The sequence below is a fragment of the Ostrea edulis genome, chromosome 5 (genome assembly GCF_947568905.1).
Source record: "Ostrea edulis chromosome 5, xbOstEdul1.1, whole genome shotgun sequence".
NCBI lineage: Eukaryota > Metazoa > Mollusca > Bivalvia > Ostreida > Ostreidae > Ostrea > Ostrea edulis.
This window is the reverse complement of record NC_079168.1, coordinates 36936342-36957540: the sequence shown is the minus strand read 5'-3', so window position 1 is coordinate 36957540 and position 21199 is coordinate 36936342. Positions and strand designations below refer to the sequence as shown.

The 21199-nt window shown below is 35.5% G+C and overlaps 1 protein-coding gene and 1 long non-coding RNA gene across 3 annotated transcripts; one reads left to right on the top strand and one right to left on the bottom strand.

Moving 5' to 3' along the window:
- Window positions 1–113: 113 nt before the first annotated feature.
- LOC125650480 (uncharacterized) lies at window positions 114–14835 on the bottom strand. Of its 2 annotated transcripts, XM_048878830.2 has the most exons (9): window positions 13492–14835; window positions 7523–7697; window positions 6945–6986; window positions 6694–6792; window positions 5006–5158; window positions 4687–4812; window positions 4112–4441; window positions 2755–3090; window positions 114–1004 (listed from the first exon to the last, which is right to left on the bottom strand). In XM_048878830.2, exons 1-9 carry the CDS (start codon window positions 13537–13539, stop codon window positions 748–750), a joined length of 1566 nt encoding a protein of 521 aa, XP_048734787.1. In that variant the 5' UTR covers window positions 13540–14835; the 3' UTR covers window positions 114–747. The 2 variants fall into 2 exon arrangements, with proteins under 2 accessions (XP_048734787.1, XP_056021910.1); XM_056165935.1 differs by lacking the exon at window positions 13492–14835 and having other exon boundaries at window positions 7523–9091.
- On the top strand, window positions 4452–5645 carry LOC125650481 (uncharacterized). Its single transcript, XR_007361008.2, has 3 exons — window positions 4452–4832; window positions 4946–5165; window positions 5396–5645. It is a non-coding gene; the product is annotated as an uncharacterized LOC125650481 (long non-coding RNA).
- Window positions 14836–21199: the final 6364 nt, after the last annotated feature.

Below are 21199 nucleotides of genomic sequence, written 5' to 3'. Positions count from 1 at the left end.
GCTTTCTTCCAAAAAAAATGTATATCTCAAAGGTGTATATAAATTTTACATATATAATATCTGACAAATATGGTGCCACATACGTGAAAGCAAAACAAAGTGAAGTACATACCATATGTGTGGTATTATTTATTCATAACGCATAAAAATGACGGGACTGCAAATCAGTTGGATTTCTTTTTTGACAGTAGTAAAAATAAATTAACAGTAGCGCATGATCAAGATAAAAAGGCCTGTCTTCAATGAAGAGGCCGATGACATTGATGTTTTACATTTTTCACCTATCGTTCTGTATTTGTCATTTTATTATTATTATTTTTAATGTTGCAGACTCCTACATGAAAATACAATTGTCAATTTTGTACTCTGCTATTGTTTTAATCTGCTGTTCAGGAAGAAATCCTTCAGGGCCAAATAAAACAGAACCACAGAAGGTGTTTTTACCTTGATATACTAAAACATGAAAACGTTTCCGGGTTGTAAGACGCATCGCAAATCGCGCAATTTTCAGCTGACAAGTTGGATCATTGCACTAAATCTGTTTGTAGATGTCTGTAGCAGTACTTTAATCAAGATGGAAAGCCACATTCCTAGGGATATAAACATTTATATCATTGTTCTTCGTGCATTTCAGGAACTAGAAACTGAAGAAGGACTAGAACTATGCATTCATCAAAGCATGCATCTCTGCAAGATTCCTAATGACGTCAATAGTTATAATTGGTTGTATTTTCAGGATGTGGGTAATTATGTGCCCTCAGATCTGGACGATGACCCAGTGCTGTGGTCCTCGGCTTGTGTAGTTGTAGATACACTGGCAGTGGTAGACTCTGTAGATGAACCCACTTTTACACAGTTCGTTTTTGTTGTGTCGTAACAATATCCGGCACCGCAGTTGATCTTGTAGACTTGGGGACCGGTAACATAACAATACACGACACTATTACAGGTTTCATAGGGGTGAGGGTAAATTGCGTAAGCATTTTTGTCATCGCAGTAGGTCTCTGGAAAATAAACCATGAACATTTTAAAGAAAATAATAAAACTCTATCACCGAGAAAATAAAAAGTTATTTTTTTAATTATTGAAGAATGACTGTATAAAATAACGCATTTTACCTCACGTGAGCTGAAAGCTCAAGTGGGTTTCTCTGATCGAAATTTTGTCCGTCCGTCTATTGTTTAACTTTTAAGTTTTGACTTCTTTTAAGAACCACTGAGACAATGTCAAATCCCCTTCCACCTTCCAAGGGAGACAATTAGGATAAGTGAAAATAGGGTGGTGCTACCCACTGAACCATAAAAATGGACACTTGTATGAAGGAATAAATATTAAACGAAGTGTTTCTTCAAATATTGAACCCCAGGGCCATGACTATGTATGTAAAAAAAGATCTTTGAAAATAGTTTCCATCGTCACAAACCACAGGTGAAACGTATTCTCCGGAGAGGAGCGTACGTTTCAGCCGTGGATTGCGACGACGAATAGTTTCAAGAACCACAAGCTTTAAGGTAATACTATGCTATGTCAAATTGATAAGTTTGTTTACATCATGGCTCCCTGGGCTAGGGTGGGACCACAAGAGGGTTCTCATTTTTACATAGGATTATTATACTTGTTAGTGTGAGCCGTCGCGGTGATCTAGAGATAGAGCGTTCGCCTAGCATGCGGAAGGTCGGGGTTCCAATCCCGGCTGCGACAGACCTAAGTCCATAAAATAGGTAGTGACAGTTCCATCGCCAAACGCTCGGTATCAGGTGTGAATGTCACGGGTCCTCGGAGATGACCTTAAAAACGGATGTCCCGTGTCAGGGTAGACGTGGCACGCTAAAGAACCCTCACTGCTCAATGGCCGTAAGCGCCGAGCATAGGTCTAAATTTGAAGCCCTTCACCAGTATTGGTGACGTCTCGATATGAGTGAAAAATTCTCGAGAGGGACGTTAAACAAGATACAATCAATCAGTACTTGTTTGTATGTTGTTTTACGTCCCATTCGCGACTTTTTCACTCGTGTAGAGCATCACTAGCTTTAGGTGAAGTGTCACTAAGCATGGCTGTCAAAGCCGAAGCAGTGAGGGTTCTTTATCATTCCAGCGCTTGCCATGACATGGTACCTCCCTTTAAAGGTCGTGTTCGAAAGACCTGTGATTTTTCGTTTCTTTTGTTGGGCGCTTGACGAAGGAAATCACTTCCTACATATGTATGTTAAATGTGCCAAGTTTGACGCAATGCCGGGATAAAATCCGGACTTCCGGTTGCTAAGCAAGCACCCTAAGCACTTCGTATGGACATTCTTTTGAAATTTTCCCAAGAACCACAGGGGTACAATATGTCAGAATGATATGATATCATCATACAGTGTAAGTTTAAGTTTGTTCTTATCATTAGGCAAAACTCCTAGGGCTTAAAGTTCTACATTATAGGGATAGGCCTATATATAGAATTAAAAGGAGAAAAATCTTCTCAAGAACCACAAAGATATAAAATGTCAAATTTGTATGTAAGCATCTCTGTGTAAAGTATATTAAAGTTTGTTCCCACTATGACACCTTGGTGGGGCATAAATGGAATTTGATGTCTTGCATGGTAAAAGCTGTCAATTACGCAAGACATTTGGCCCATGGGCCTCCTACCATATATAACCGACACGATGTGTTATTTTGCTGTCGTACATGTATAAATTGACTTTAAAAGAATCCAAAATTCCCAAATTTTCTAAAATATTTAGATTGTAAGGCTTGAAGTGTACATACTTGGAATGACATGAAACTCGGCCTCCGATGAATAGGTGGTGATGCCGTCATTCCGGTGGGTCGTGACGTCACACATAAAGACAGAACCATTATCGTGCATCTTTGATACCATTGTAAGTGTGCTCTCAATCAAAAGAGAGCACCCAGTCCACGTCCTGGTGATGTTGGGGGTCAGGCTGAGATTGAAGTACTTATCCAGACCAGGGGGACGAAATTTAAAACCGATGGTGACATTAGGTTCTATAAGCTCCATTGAACATGTGATGGTGACTGTCGAATCTTCTACTACACTGGTAGAGATGGTCAGTGTTGGCTTTGATTCTTTATGGTTGACAGCTGTAAAAAAGCAGATTAGTTAGATTATTTATGAATTCTTCGGGAGCGATACTGAAATCAACGTTCATGTGTTTGGAGATCCTCGTGTATACACCAAACTATATATATAATATGATTTTGCTAATTTTTAATTTGCAATTTTTGCGATGAAAATAACACACCACAGTAATTACATTTAAGATGGATTGAAAACAGCTCGGAGCGAATTCAAAGCCGTATATTGTATCTAATTGTACCTACATGAAAAATGGTTTTAAAATTCTGAAAGGATGTCATGTAGTACCTGTGTAAATGTTAGGATAAGTCACGAGCATGTAGTTGATATATAGTGTTTCTCAAAGTGGAGAAAAGTGTCAAGTCATAAAAACCGCATCATGACACTAACGTAATTGAACGAAAGAATGTGTACATTATCAGACAATTATCATTTCTACAAATTTCCAATATACAGAGTCAAGAAAACATTAGTATTTCTTGATTGATTGATATTACATTGAAGAATTGAAAGGGTGTATAGATTTACCACTTTTCTCAAGTTGTACAAATGTACTCGAAAGTCTAAAATTAGGCTTGTTGTTTTCTCAGAATAAAATTCGTAAAGGATGCCATGAATTAGTAATGCGATTTACATGTACATCCTTCTTTTCGTGATGGATTAGAGAAGAAACTAGTTTGGCAGAAGTTGGTCATAGAGATGTAAGAATTTGCGACACCTTTGACATTCTTACACGATATTTTTATGTAATTCATTATGCATATATGTACGTGCTGAATGCGTTCGAAGTACCAAATCCTCCATTTAATATGATTTTTATATATTGTTAAATTTATATTTGCCAATACTGAAATTGAAGCTGAACTAATTCCTGTTTGTAGTAATACTGTCTTTGATATGATTTACACGAAACTGAACACTTAAAATTTGAAAATTACAAATGCATGTCGGGGAAAATAAACTATTAAAGAAGGTGGACTGAGAAACATTCATTGCCGTACACCACAGCAAGTATTAACCACTTACCATGGACACTGGTGGTGTTTTTATAGGACTCTTGTGGTAGTACCAATAAACAAGTGTAGTTGCCGACGTACGAACAATCCACCTCCTTGGAACGAATAGTCGCTTGTAACGCATCCTCTTTGTAACTAATCTCTGACGTAAAATTCACGTTCACATCCACGTTCGGGGATCCCATGTTCGAGTTGACCTCAAGTAAGCGTGTGATCGAATCCTCCAATTGGCGATAGATTATCATTTTTTTCCACTGCCTGGCGTACATCGTGACACAGTCAATTTGCACCTCTGCTTTTGAGTAGGGTAAGATAATATCGTTGCTTTCGACGTATAGAACTAATGGGAAATGATCAAGAAAAATAATTTGATAAGACATTGTCAACCTTAACGACGGAAGTGAATAGGGTTGTACATGTGTGTCAGAAAACAAGAGTTTATACAGATTTATATCTTCATTTATATATTACATTTATACCCAACTGTAGTTAAGTTAGCGACCCCTTGATATGATATATACATGTACATTGTACTACTATTGTAGGGATTTCTTCATATAATGATTGACTATTCCGGGCACTGACCTGGTCTGAGTGGGTACTCTGTAGCCGTGTCCGCAGAGTGGTCAGTGGATTTTGTAACCTCGGTGGAATGGTGGCCTGTAGTGACTTGAGACCGGCTTGAGGTAGCTTGTGAGGACCCTTTGCTAACTGAACAAAGAAAGTAGAAGGTAATATTACAATACTTGTATTTACTGAATCTGTATATTTCGTTCAGCTATAATTTTTAATGATGTTTGAATAAAATTGCAATACATGTTTAATATAGTTTTTTATGATGAAGGATGGCGTTGTGATTTGACAATAGAGAGAGAGAGAGTAATCTGGAGACCATCTGACGTACTATGGTCCGGTGTAGTTTTCCCTGCTGTATACCCTGAACCTGTCGTCTGCCCATTCGACGTGGGATCGCTACTGCTCGACTTTGTCGTTAGCTTGTGCATGTGTTCATCCGTGTGGAAGGAAGTTGTTGCAGCGAAAGATGAGGTTTCATCAACTACAAGGTAAGAACTGTCATCTTTATATATGTTTGTAGCTCCTACTTTAAATTTTGTATAATTTGCAAATTTGGTCCCTAAGCTTGAATAGTTAACAAATCTTTGGCTTTTGAAATGCTATGTAATGATAATTTATGATGTTGGGTATGAAATGTTATAAATCTGATTCATATTTTTTTTTCGGTGAATTTATGCGAAATCCATCATAGTGTACTGCATTCCTCCTTAAATTTCAGGATATATTGAATCCTAAATCGAACGATATTCTTAACAGAAGTCATTGAATGAAGTTAATAGAGGAAATGCATAGTTGACGACGAGAATTCTAGCTATTCTTCATTATTCGCTCAGACTTGCATGTAGATCACAGAAAAGATGAATATCTATCAACGTATTTCAGCGTAGTTGCAGTGTCATTTTTGAAGTTGATGTCGAATAAAGGGATTCTTTATATCTTAGCCAAGAAATAAGAATAAAACTTTAGTCAGTTTTGTGATGTACAGTGTATGTACTTACAACATGTTTATATATATATATATATATATATATATATATATATATATATATACAGCCTTAAATTTAATGCATCTTTCAGCTGTTTTATATACACATCGACAATGTCGTAAATTTCTATTTTCGCTGTAATCATTTATTACAATTTTTGAAAAATGTTTAAAACCACAGGTTTAAATTCCCGTACATAGTTAATTACAAATATGACAAATTAGTAACCACAAGCGATATTGGACAAGCGTCACTAGTTCCAAATCAGGAAATGCCTGGAGTCGTGGTACCTTTGTTGTATAAACTGCTGTGTATCAGAACTTGTACTCATTTTATGAACAAATCATGTCGTTAACTGCTTAATGATTCGATAATGTTAAGATACCAGTATTTTTTAATTGCTGATTTAATTGTATATCTTGGGTTTATTTCTTAAGTTAATGAGTATTTTTATCTTGTGTTTAATTAATGGAATTGTTTTATAACTTTTAAGAAATTTGTAGATGAAAATAAATGGAATATGTATAATATAGAATGTAAGAAAGGAAAACTGAAGTTTCTATTATGTCAGTAAGAATGAAAAAGGCACCAAACACGGGTGTTAAATTCATTGTGCGGGCTGAATTACTGGATTTGTGTTATCGGTTGCTAAACCATAATGTTATACAGGGCTCCAAACCGTCTGTTGTACAGGGAGCCAAACCTTTGTATCGTGCGCGAAACCTTTTGTTGTACAGGTTGCTAAACTCTGTTGTATCGGGCGCCAAACCTTTTGTTGTCTAGGGCGCTAAACCTCAGTTTTACTGTGCGCCGAACCCGTTGTTAGACGGGGTGCTAAACCTTGTCGTACTGGGTGCCAAACCTTTTGTTGTACAGGGCGCTAAACCATGTCGTTATGGGCGTTAAACATTTTGTTGGACAGGGCGCTTAACCCTCAGTTGTACCGGTCGTCAAACCCTATGTATTAACGGGTAAATTGAATTACAGGCTTTCCCAGATATACATAATATTTATACAGAAAGTTTCGTACCTTGAGATGTGGCTGTATGTGAGGTAGATGGGTGGGTCAGTTTAGTGATAAACTGCTCTCTTGTATTAGGCTTCCCTGTGGTCAGTTTGGTATGTGGACCTAAAACATACACAATATATTAATTAAAGGTTATGATTTTACATTTATTTAACTATCTGCATGTAACATACATGTGAATAGTAATAGTAAATTGTTAATTGATAGCGTCTTTAATGGCGTTGCCATCAGACCATCACTACCTCATAACTTACCGAGATGAATGGTTTCAACGTGTCCAACATTTGGATCTTGGTCTAAATTAATGAATAAATATAATAAAACAAGTTAGTTGTGGAACTCAAGTGTATCATTTTATACACGATAATTAATGTAATTGGACATAAAAATACTTTGCAAAACGATATTTAGAAAAGAATGTTAGCAGGTCAGGAATGTTACTAAATTTGAAAGGTAATATTATATTCTTTTTATTTAATAATGTATCGTAAAACAACTTTTATGCTTAGAGATATATGCTTCAGAATGGTGATTTGATTGTGTTGCGAATATTTATCATCGCTAATCAACCACCTAATGTCCAATCAGTGCACACAATGAAAGGCTTTGTATTAGCATTGCATTCCTTATATGCGAATATAGTTATACTGTATCCAGTAGATGTTGGTCTGCAGTGCTATATTTAATACCATGAATCTAGATGGGTAGCTCGGGGTTTTGTACATAAATGCATGTTAACAATACTAAAAATGTGTACATTATCATTCCTTTTTTTTTTCATTATCTTTAACAGATCAATTTTGACCGTAAAGCAATAACAATAGTGACTTACAATCATTTCCAGTTCCAAAATATATTGCTAGGGTGATAGCGATGACAGCCATCGAAATGAGCAACAATGTAACTGCAAAAAGAATGTACCATCGTATCCGATTTTCTCTCGGTTTCCGAAATCCTCTCACAAAAATGTTGCCATGTAGATGGTCACGTGACTTCATCTTGCAGTCCTGCAAAACGTTCATTTCAATTTGAACAAATTTGAATAGCTGTCTAGAGCAGTTTTTAAGATCACATGGTTTTCTCTCCTTGTCCTTATCCATTTTGAAAAATAGTTTATCCGAACATTTTCAAAATCCTTGACGACAAAACGAAAACCAGAGGTGAAATAACACAATCCAGTGGCGGACTAATACCTCCACGTCCAGTCGCACATTGTATTAATAGGCGTGTGTTAAAGGTTTATTTAAGGAAGATTCATTAGGCATACAGCGATTCTAATCTAATGATTTAAATAACATATATGGATTCTCTTTCGAAGTATGAACAGTTCTTGTAGATATGATTTACATGCTTGGCACGACAATAAATTTTGTGCTGTCGGTGGATATGTAAAGCGCGGTTTGCGTTTGGTATGCAGACTTCATTTCAGAGGTGAAATTTGACACTCTTCTCCATCAGAATTAGAACTCATATGTTACCTGTTTTCCTTTGATATGAATGCTATTCCCACATGCCTTGCAAATGATAAAGCAGGTTATAATTAGATTGAATTTTTTGAATAAATTTGAATCCGTAGGTGTTTGTGTGGCAATGATAGAGCAAAATATATAATATTTTATAGAATGCTTTGATTCTCCTAATCTTAATCTTGGATGTATTCATCGATGTACTGTGGCAATAACCGTTTAACCACTTCCTTAGGCAATGCCAGAACTGTAAAATAGTGGTTTAGTATTTAAATCTATATAGTATGTGCGTCATTTCCTCTTTCCTTGTATTTCGTTAAAAAAAACCTTAAAACATACTGAATGTACTAGTGCTTGTAGGGGTGTTTTCCTGTGTCATTTTATCGTTTGTTCCATAGAATCGTTTTAGGATCGCCACGATCGATCTGAATCAGTGACTCGCTGACAAAATTCATCACAAAAGCTGACACGTCATTAAATTCTGTCACCTGCTGCAGGTTACATAGACATTATTGAGGCACTCGCCGGAAGTCCTCTATTACATTACCATGACTGATGAAAATTGGCATATATTTGTATAGCACTATCAGTCATGAATTTTATTTTATTTTTTATTTTTACGCTGCTACTAAGGATGTACGTGTTGCTAAGGATATGTATGTTGCAAAACGTGTTGCCCGCGCAGGGTGTAAAATTATTAGTAAAAAGAAGATATTTTGCACTTTATGGACCATAGTACATATAAATACAGTTGTTTGAAAAATAGTAAGCTTTTTAGGGCATTTTATTTTGTAAAACAATTAAAACATTTGCTCTGCAAATAAAAAGAAAAAAATTAAGACTCCCAGAAGTCACCAGAAATCACAAGATCCCAAAGCAACTATGAATTGTAAAGAGTCGTTCACTGGCACATTCATACTTTGTATTGAACTTGAAAAAACGCCTGTTCAGAAAATTTGTTGAAGCAAACAAGGACTGGAAGAAGAGTCCAGGACGCTAGTGTACAGGTGACACCAGCGGTTTGCAAATAATTTGTCAACCGCGAGTGAGTGAAGAGTGCTAAAAGGCCGTTCGTAATTTTGTGAGAAGTTGACGTTGCAGGTGTTCAATGCCATCAACGCGCGCCAAATTGCGAGGAATATCGCGTCATGGTTTGGTATCAGTGTCGCGATAACGCGCACCAAACTGCGAGGAATATCGCGTCATGGTTTGGTATCAGTGTCGCGATAACGCGCACCAAACTGAATGGAGCGTATATTGTACCCTAAGCTTCCTTGATTTAATTATCGCCATTTGAAGGGCATTGATTGGGCGGAATTTACTTTGAATATGTGTAACTATGCGATATTTACAGCGTATTCATTCAACGACGTCAAATGACGTCATCATATTGCTACCGGGGTGGTCTAGGTAAACCAACATGCATATGAACTCTGCAATTAATTGACCAATGCTAGAGATACGACATGCCACACATCTGTAGAAGTTTAGTGCCATTATCACAATCCTATTTCTTTATTCTTCAAAGCAAATGCATTATGTCTCAATGCTTAACAACTCCCGTAGTTAGTGTTAGTCGATTTGTATGAACTTGATCTTTGTGTGTGAGGTTAACATACAAGGAAGACAATGCGTTGTCCGCCGAATGGAAGTGTCTGCTATTGTAACGTAGTTTAGTGCAATCGCGGTATTCATGGAAGGAGTTTTCTTGTTTTAGAAACATATGTCACAAAAGTTTGATGTCTTCAACCTTTGTCTAAATTTCTGAACTATGACCTTCTTATTGTATGAATAAACATTAATATAATTGTTTAAAAGTTTTCTTAAAATTTTGTTATCTGATCATGATTGAAATGATTGAAAAAAAAATACGCATAGACGTATTTCAATGATTGGAAATGATTAATGTTCACGTATTATATTCAATGGTTTTCTCTACAGATCCGAGGCGGCCTTGACTACGCCTCCGTTTGTTGTCTATGCTCCGACTTGCACCCCTGCACACTATCAGAATATTAAGTAGCCTCACAAGAATCAAATTCTATTTAATGTGTAAATTTAAACAAAGTAGTTGTCGCATTATTGTCAAAATCCCAAAAAAGTATAACAACAACAAAAATGGCAAATTATAGTCTACTTACAACAAGCCACTGATATCTATTCCAACTTGTCATTGTTAATGCTCGTTTCAGAACCTTTTTTCCTTTGTTCTTCACTGATTTGATACTTAAAAAAATTATGGTCCCTAATTTGTGACCGATGCCTACCAGAAGCAATTTCCTGAATTTAATGGTGTGCCTCTTTTCCTATAGGCATTAAATGAAATGTCTTTCTCGATAGGTGAACCAAAGACGGAAATATTGAATGAAATTAAAACAGTTCCATTTGATTTATACATTTTGACAATACAAGGTTATTAATTAATTAACAAGCCATGACCAAATTGACAACTATTACACAGAAAACCGCCGAAATTATACTTAGATGTGTAACAATTTTAAATCATTATACATGTACATTTTAATTTGATTTTTTTTCTGGAATGAATTTGCACTTTGTTGTACTGACTTTTATCATGAATGTTCAACTTTCAATACTGCATGTTATGAAATACATTAAACTAACTTTTTACTTCGTACTTTAAATTTATAAGAAATGCAGATGTAAGTGACTTAAAAACGACATGTATATGAAATAGAATGAGTAATAAAGGTGAACACGTGGCCCTTCCCACAAATCTTCCCATCGTTCATGGAACCCCGTGGCAAAAAAAACTATCAAAGCGTCAATATCGGAACAGCGATCGCTAACATATGTGGTCATTGGGACGCGGTTACTTAATGTAACGAGGATTTCCCCTAACTGAAATAAAATTATGGATTTTAAAGTCATAAAGCCATGTGATGCTAGTTAATTAAAAATTGTCTAGATCTAGAATTCATGTGGCTAATGGATCAAATTTGTAAATGTTTCTTCTCTAAGTGAAAATATTTTTTTAAAGTTTAAAATGTGGTCATTGTGGGTCAGCAGTAGGTGCAACGGGAGTTTCCGAAGAAAAAGTTTGACGCAAAAATTGGATGGTTCTGGGGTATCCGACGGTCCTTCTTTGTAACAGTACGAAAACCGTCAGGTCCACAATTTTTGCCTTTTTTAAGTGATGGGACGCACTATTTTGGACAATCAGAATAAAATATTCTTGAACGCTATATATAAGAAGACACTTGTAGAATTTTCATCTCAGGATACGGACCATGTTATTCCATTATAAAATTCCTATTATACACTATAGATTTCTGTGAACCAGAAAATTATATACTATAAATAACTAATATTGTATTGCATCAAAAGAAGTGAATAACTCGATAAAAAAAACTTTAAAATAATTTTAAAGTACTATCCAAGGGTAGATTACAAAAAGTACACAAACGAGGTTCGATCATTCGTCAATTTAAGGGCTCTCTTATAAATTTCACTTTGACATGAATACGTGTGTTATTGTGATAATACATATAAATCTTCCAGTACAGCACATATCTTCCTTGCCTAGATTGTATTGAAGAAAACAACAATTTTGGAATTCTTCAACGTGTGGTATATAATGGTTACTAAAAATTGCATTTCTACATGTAAACATGATGTCTGCATGTATACGTACTCTTCTACAGAAATCTTTAATTTAAACGAGGTTTAGCAAATCACAGATTCTACAATGAAAGGTGAAGATAACGATTAGTGATCAATCTCATAAATCCTATTAGGAATACAAAATAGAGAGTTGGGCAAACACGGACCCCTGGATATACTAGAAGTGGGATCAGGTGCCTAGGAGGAGTAGACATCCCCTGTCGACCGGTCACATCCGCCGTGAGCCCAACATCTTGATCAGGTAAACGGAGTTATCCGTAGTCAAAATTAGTGTGCCAAGAACGGACTAACAATCGTCAAACAGCAATTGACCAAATAGTATGTTATATTTAAATATAGTTTCCTTCCTAAAAGATTGATGGACATTTGACGATTATACTGAACATTCCTCAGGAAGGAATGCCGAGCATGATCAGTCAATTGTTTAAAATTGAAAATAAACCAATGATAAAAGAAAGTCTTATCAGTAAAAGGAATAATTCTCTAAAAGTATATGAAAACGAAAATCTGCCTCACCCTTGTTTTTGCAACGTTATTTTCCTCTATTTTTGATATGCCAAATCTGGGGGGGGGGGGGGGTGTTTCACTAGCAAAATAAGATATTTTGGCTGATTTGCCCCACTTTTTGAAAGTAGCATTGAATGGTAGTAATGTAAGGTTGAACTGATGAATTGAACCCATATAGTTCTCCTCTGGCTGCCCCCCTACCCCCGCCCCTTAAAAACGATGGTACTTGCCTTCATATAGTATACCTTTGGTTTGTGTCTTAACAATGTTTACTCATGATAGGGGACCTCCCCTTAAATTAAAGTGCTTTGTTTAAAGATTAAGTGCCATTTGTGCAGGAGTCTCAATGCAATGCGTTTTGAACATGCTCAAATAGACTTGATGTAGAAGTGCATGTACAGTAAAATAGGGATAACGTTTCCCCAGCCATGTTCTGTATTTTGTCTGACAATAGCTATATAGCTCTTTTCATGCAGGTTTTCTTTCAAAAAACATCGAGTCCGAGGAAGGATAAATTTGATATCTTCTAGTATACCATAGATTGATATAAGTGACAGAGTAAAAAAAGCTGCGCTCTATTTACTGAAAGAAACGCATTCGAAAAATTTGTATTTTATGTACATTGAAATAAAATGATAATAATGATAAGCAAAAAAGTAGAATGTTTGGGGTGTGTGTGTGAGAAATTGTGTGTCGTTTGATGTCCTTCAAATGACAATGAAAATTAAAGGGATATTACAAGCATGATAATCTCTTTTACGAAATAGAATAAGATTTAGTTTTGAATTAAAGATTTAAAATTCATGTATTTATTTCTAAAATTTAAAAAGGTTGATATCCCTTCTGCTTATTTTACATTTCTTTATACGTTTTCATCATTTTGAATATGAATATTAAATGTATGAATATACCAAATTTTGATGTTGTTTATAGATGAATGTTTAAAAATTTAAATCTTTGAGAATTTTGTTTAGTTTATAGTTAAAACAATACTTATTATTATATAGACATCAATTATTGAGAGAGATAAAGAAACAAGCCAAAGGGCTTATATCAATCCCGAATTTTGTTTAGAATAAATGAAACATTCAGTCTTTATTTTGTAAATTAAATGTATTTTTTTTAACGCAATATTATTTTTGTAACAGGAATTTTCCTTTCACTAATATTGTAAGACACTTACAGTTATTGACTGCTCATTTCCAATAGGATGGCCGGATGGTTCGTCCATGTCTGTACATCTATGCTACAAACATATTTCTAAATCGACAAAAACACGGGTCCCAAGGCTGTGCGCTTAATAGTGATAATATCTCCAAATGCTGTCCGATCAGACTGCGATGATAACAATACCTTACGCTTGATCAGTTTTCTCCCAAGCAATAAATAGTTGACAGATCACAAAATTTGATCATTTCGTATAAATCACGAATCTCTCATCATTCTTGGAAATTTGAAAATAAACAAATTGTTATGAATTGGAAGTATAGGTACACTTTTTCCAAGGTGATCAATGCTGCTGGTTTATAAGTGATACATGAACGACAAGTCAACGGCATCAATCCAAAGGCGTCGTCAGTCATCGTCTCGTTGAGTATTTCCGCATATTGCCATCCTGTCACCATTATTCGTCAAACTTCACCTCTCAGCATTCCCTCATTGCTCTATTTTAAAATTCAGTTCCTACTAAGAATACCACCTGTATATTTGTAGTGATGATAACAAAAGTAAAAGTAAAGTATTTTGGTGTCAAAAGTGTGTCACCTTATTACACTACACTTATTAATGAGGTCAATCAGGCTAATCCTTCGATACTACTATCTTTTGTTATGGTGCTCTTTTTCATAATGATGATTAAAGAAAAACCGGTAGAACTGTTCCACGCCGTCAATTAGAGTTATACATCTGCTTCCAGGAACTTTTTTTCTTTTTATAAAATTAATTATGTTTTGCGCCAGTATAGAGTTCAAGAAGAATACATTATTTTCAATTTTAATTTATGACTCACCAACAGGTGTTTTAAATTCCTTTTTAATGTAGGATATTATTTCTATGTGTATATATTTTTCACGCTTCATTAAAATGAAATTTACTAAGTGGACATAAATGTTTCATTAAAATAAAAAATAAACAAGTTATATTTAATGTCACTGTCCACCCACTCTGAAATGTTTATTATATAATAAATTGCCATATTAAACTCCTTCCCTTTCAAACTAGAATGGGTTATAATAGTGAGCATGACGATTTTGCACGTTCAATGTTGGATCTAAATCGATCAAATTCTCAGAACATGAATTTAGTCAACGCACCCGAATTTTAAAACAACAATTTTGTTTTTCTTCATGAGGACACTGAATTCAAAAATGAATATTGGAAATCTTAAATCTTTTGTTACTTACTTTTCAAATGACATTTTTAAACCTATGTGACGTTTTGTGTATTCAACTGTTGCGGTATGTAACGAGTCACGCCTTCCTGACAAGTACAGAGGTAAACTAAGAAACTTAAAACAGGACCTGAAAGTATTTTACTATGCCGCATATAGTATATTATTTTTAAAACAATAAATGAAATTGTATTAAGCCTGCAATGTTGAGGAACTGTAGACTGTGAAAGTTAATAAGTGTTTCATCTAGTTATAATTGTAGAAACGAGCATATGGTTTTTGTACCGTAGCATTTTAGAAATTTTATATATAATATAAGTACTTTTATATAAGAGCATTAAACAACACAGAAGGGTTATGAATGTACGCTAGGAAACAGCTTGGATTAGCAGTTGTAATGTTGACTCATCTATTCGATTTTGGAAGAGGTCCTTTCATGTAAAAGTCACTGGTAGGGTGTATTACAAGAACTTGCATGTACATGTAATTTACTTTATGATAAGAAAAGCATGGCTTAAGGACTGAGAAGTAATCATCCCTGGGGTGAGGCTCATGCAAAGTTTGATGAGACAATTGTTTTTCCCAAGATGTCATCATGGGGCATGAGCACTTTTATGTGATGATGTTTTGCTTATTGTACTGAAATTTAGATTAAAATATTACCTATGAATTTATTAAGATATGAAGAAATATCCCCACCCTGGAAAGTATGCAAAAATTCTCAGCTGCATTTTTATATTATTACTTTCAAGCTTTTTGATCGGTAGAGACTCAACAAACTAGAAAATTTAAAACGTTTTATCATCTCACAGAATAATACTGAGCTTCTGATTGACTGAGATTTATCAAATTAGGGACATTTACCTCTACGTGCCTCCGAAGTGAATATAACATTTGATTTTTCCAACATCAGACCAATCTAAAATTTGGAATTTCCGAATGATATGATTGCTTATCGTTTGGTCTTCCAATGAAAACTAGCGTCTTTAGCGTTTCGACTACGTGTAGTAGTCTAGCTTTAAACAACGATGGCCTATCAGGTATCGTTGTATATCATAATAGAACAATTGTTGACATTTTTAAATCAATATGATAAATTAACCACCCGAGAAATACAATATTCACAGAGCCCTTCAGACTGAGTGAATATTGTATTTCTCAATGATCATACAACGCATCTTATTGACCCAGAAAATATCAACAATTGTACATTATTATATGATTAAATAATTCAGAGCTTTCTGATAGGCTGAGATCCAGCGAACTAAAAACAACAATAGAACGTTGTGTTTACTTCCACATGCATTCTAGATGAATACGACATTTAATTTCTGCACCATCGGACCAAAATTCAATTTGGAATCATTATTTCCATTTTTTGATCCAGTTTTTTTTTTTTTTATTATTGCTTCCTTGTTTAATTAAATCTTGCGTCTCTACTCACTTTCGACTACGTCTTGCATTATTCACTTTCAAGTAGGTCTTGCATTATTCACTTTCGAGTAGGTCTTGCTCAAGAAAGGTTGACTTCTAACACGAACTTGATAACAACTGTTGAATTGAAGTAACATTGAACCAGATCTAAAGATGACCTATCAGGTGTCGTTTGCTAAGTTTTAGTAGCCGATTTTCATGAACAAAAGTTGGCAATATATCGAGGGAGCATTGTACATGTATTATTATTTACGGTCGTCCAATGAAAACTTGCGTCACTTTTTACTAACGACAAAGTCTTGCACTCTACCTGCAAACTGAGATGACCGATCATGTATCATTAGATAAACTTCAGTACCCGGTTTTCATGTTTTTATTGGTAATTGATATGATATTTTATACATGGAAATATTCGCCCCCGTTTCATTTTCGCCCTCATCACTGAGCGAATATAAGAGTCTATCATATCTCTCTTTTAACACAACTATGTCTGGGCGAATTTAAAACGTGTCGAAACTGTCTGCAAGTGTAGAAAGGCGAAAATAACCCTATAGACAGTATGCAGAAATACTGCTCCATGCTTCCAGTGTGTTCAAAATAAAACTAACCTGGACGTCTTTTCATTATATTTATATTTTGTGCTACATGTAACAATTCTTTCCATCAAAATCACTTGCACGCCTCAGTGCCTTTATCGAGAAAATGATGAAATCCTCGATGATGGTGTTGCCATCCATGCCAATGTTTTCTGTGTTTGCATTTCGGTTGCTGTACTTGATTAAAAAAAGTCGCAAATAAATTTTCCGATTTTGTTGAATATGTATATGTGTTATGATATTATTTTATTTTTAGCTATGTCTTGGGGGGATAAATTTATTAATCAATTTGAATACATTCGTTCATAGCAAACAAACTTTTACAGCTACCGGTAGACAGCTGGGAGTCTGCCTAGTGCCGTGACACTGATTTATCTACCGTACAAGCTGACCAAGATTATATGCATTTTTTAGAAATAGGCTTTATGAAATGCAGTATCTTCAAATGTATTCGTATTAGAATGAGTCTTCCGAGGGACTTTTGTGACAACACTTGTCAACTCTCGGCAAGGCCCGCTAAATAAAGATCGTTGGATTAACATACTATGGGAATATAAGCGATCGTTGAATTGTATAATTAACTATTCCATAACTTTCTATTTTGATTAAGAATTAGCCTTATTACTCACCTACATTCAGTTTTAGATGACCATTTTTAGATTTTTTATTTCAATAAAGGCCTTTTTTATGCACCACTTTTGCTTCCAATAAAGATTCATGATATTGTATTTTATCGTATTTGTTTTTTGTAACAATATTGTGGCTGGGAGAACGCTGTTGTGTATTACTTTTTTATATTGCATTTCTAGTCAAGATGTGGTTATGTCTCCCAGCCAATTTCGTTCTGTATTTTTAGGACTCGCAGTTTTCGTCATTTTAAATAAAAGATAATCTTTTACACCTAACATGTTTTTCTGTTATAATTTATATGGAAACAAAGCTGCAATGTTGCCTTGGAGTAAGAGCAAATTTTAACATAAACATTTACTAAAGTTTAGAAACGACAGTAGCCCCTTATAGTGATCGATATCGATATCTTTTTCACATATGACGTCTTTGAACGTGAAATAGCCGATGCTTTCTCTACTGGTGTAACTACAACCGTAAATAGGGTGTTGAATTATTACTCTTGGCACTGGTGCATAAAGTAACTATACTGATAAAAAACAAGGAAGAAAGAAACGCATAGTACAATTTCGTATTCATTTTTAAAAGACATGAAAAATACTTAGGAATTGATTTATTGATTAAAAAAACAATGTAAACGCTGAAAAGTCAGCATCAGTACCAAATATTTGTTGTAAAGCATCCCAATCTATATCCTCTAATTCTCCTGTTTTCTCCAAATGGTAACTAAAATCATAATTCAGATCAAAGTCCCCCATACTGATTGTTTACATATAGCAGACGACGTACGACAAATTACATCATTAACAATGCCCCAAGTATAGTTCTTTGTTTATTTTGTTCATTCGAGGTACATGTATGGTAAAATTGTGCTGAATTGGAAATAACAACAACAAACTAAACCAACAAATTATATAAATTATTTTTTTTTAAATCATGGTGAGATTTTAGATTTTGTTGAATATAGATGAACATGTATCATGCATGGATATGTCATGTAAGTAAAGAAAGTAGTTCCAGCGGCTGGTTGTCAAAGGGGTGTGTCCCCATAGCAAGTTATATTATACAAAATAATATATGTTCCTCCATCAGTCTCAGCCAATCAAATTGCGCGTTACAAGTAGAATTAAATTATTATAAAGATATCGTCTATAATTTATTAAATATCTTCCATTTTTGATAGATATCTGATAATTTTTATAAGATATCAACTAAAATTTATAAGATATCCCATAATTTACAGTTTACAAGATATCTTATAAACTATGTAAGATATCTCATAAACTTTATAAAGTATCCTATTTTATAAGATATCTCATCAATTTTTTTTTTATTTTTGTAAGATATCTCATCAATTTTATAAGTTATCTTAAGATATAAGATATCTTATAAAATATATGAGATATTTTATAAACTTTTATAAGATATCTTATCAAGTTTATGAGATATCTACGTAAGCCGATAGGTGCCAGAGTATAGCATTGATATTCATTTCACTTATTATCTGGCGGCCACGATATGAATTAATTGGCGGTCGCCACTTATTTTATCTGGTGGCCGCCACTTAACTTATCTGGTGGCCGCCACTTATTTTATCTGGTGCCCACTTAACTTATCTGGTGGCCGCCACTTAATTTATAGATGGCGGCTGCAAATTTCAAAAACAATTTAATTCATATTGCTGAGTGATTAATAAAAGAATTGGCTTTATGACCATGACCTGACCTAGGGTATGTTAAATTTACCTAGAGAAGCCATTGTGCTAAAATAAACTTAATATACAGCACAACCAGCCGCAAGACATCTGACCTACTGCCCGAATTGAATAGTGACCTTAACCTAATATCTGAATAGACCAGTAGGTGTGTCGAAGCTTAACTGGCTGCCCTGTAATCCCTCATAGGCTGCTTAGCAGCTGCAATGACAAGAGTGATACAAGTTTAATATTTATTAATTGGACCAGAAACAGGATGCAAATTTACATATATGGTGGAAAGGGTCGCATGCAAACTTTTTGTGGGGAACTGGGGAGGCGGCCAGTTTGACTACCAAAGTAGGGGCAACACAGGGGGCCCTATGTGGACATAGGTTGCCGAACCTGAACGAGTCCCCACGTTCTAAGGGAGGTAGAGATCTCTGCGCATCTCACCGGTCTCCTGCGTGCTACCTGGTTTAATTAGCAAGTGCGGAGCAAGCTTGTAGACCCTCCTACAGTTGTCGCAACATGCACCAGCCTGTAGCATCCCCTCCCTTAGTAGGAGGTGGATGTGACCCCAGCTATGAACTAGCTGAGAGCCCCACGAATTAAACTTTAGCAACTTATGCAAGAAATTAGTATTTTCTATGAATATCCACTGACCCTTGACCTAGTTTAATTGTCGTCTGGAGGGTACACGTGAAATACCTGCCCCCTGCTTTAGTAGTAGGTGGGAGGAGAGCTGGTTTTGGCGCAGAATTAGTGATCAACTACCCCAACGCACTCCCCAGTCCGCCACAGACATTGGAACAATGTCCCCCACAAAAATTGATATTTGTATGTTTGTTTTTCCTTTTTTCTTCATGCATACTTGAAATTGGAGGCACTTAAACAGTGGGGTGGGCGACGTGCACCCTCGTCGTCGCCCAGGGCTCGCAGGCGCGAGGGGAGAGCATTTATCTCTACGCTCCCCTCTCCGAACCCCCTGTGCACTCTCAAGCAATGGTTACTAAGACCAAGTTATCACCAAATTGACACATTTCGGTAATCGCTCTTAACTTAAAGATTACCTGCATTTCCTGTAATTTTCGTGGGAATATTTAAAACTTTCAAGATTTCCGACCAGTAATTAGATTGAATTCTGAAGTTGATCATTGCAAAAAGTGTAACCTCGAAGGTAATAAATTAACAACAAGGTCATCTGAATTGTGCGGGGTGGGCGGCATGCACTCTCGTCCGTCACCCAGGCCCCCTGGAGGCACAATGGGAGAGCGTTTATCTCTATGCTACCCCCTTCGAACCCCCTTGCGTACTCTCAAGCAATGGTGACTTAACCAAGAGGTCACGGTATCACCAAATTGACACATTTTGATAGTGATTATGAAGTTGTAAATTATTTGAATTTCCTCGATTTGAGGGAATAGCTAAAACTTCAGTATTCCTGACCGAAATTAGACTGAATTCTGAAATGACCATCTCAAAATGTGTAATCTCAAAGGTGACGTAAGATTAACAACAAAGTGATCGCAGTTCAGGCGGACTATAAGACTTGTCAGCTCTGAATAACTCCTATGATGGAAAGCAAATACAGTATTTGACAAAATTTCCTAACACCAATTTAGCAAACCATCTCCCAGTCCTACTGGAGGAAAATTACGTCCCATAACTGAAACTGGTATACCTCTAAGGGATTCCGATTGATTCTGAAGAGTTTCAGCAGAAAATTCTAGAATGATTTTGAAGTCTGAATTCCGTCAAAAAAGATCTAACTACAAGTCAAATACTTCCGTAAAAACTAAGGTAATGATAGCAGAATGGCACATTGCTAAATACCATTTTCGACGATTCCTAAGATAAAACAATGAACTGTAATGGATCAAACTTTTTAGACCGGAAATTCCTCATAAATTCGTCAAACTAATCCAAACGTTCCTGAGCCAGTGAGAATTAACCCAAACTTAGCTAAGAATTAAAATTAAGACCGATTACTCGAGCCAAAATACGAAAATTACCCAGCCCATTAACACCCCTAAGCCTCTACCCTCAAAGCCACGCCTCCTCGGAAAAAGTTGGATAACAAAACATGACACTTCCTGACGTGGTTTCTCAACTGCTGGAACCATACAAACTCCAATAAATGCCTATTGAA

Bases quoted from the DNA above. Each gene is read 5' to 3' on its own strand.
- LOC125650480 (XM_056165935.1), bottom strand. From the start codon at position 7,790: ATGGATAAGGACAAGGAGAGAAAACCATGTGATCTTAAAAACTGCTCT. The intron at 6,793-6,944 runs GTAAGTTATGAG...TGTATGTTTTAG, and splicing joins CGTTGAAACCATTCATCTCG to GTCCACATACCAAACTGACC. The intron at 4,442-4,686 runs GTCAGTGCCCGG...ATTTCCCATTAG, and splicing joins AGAGTACCCACTCAGACCAG to TTCTATACGTCGAAAGCAAC.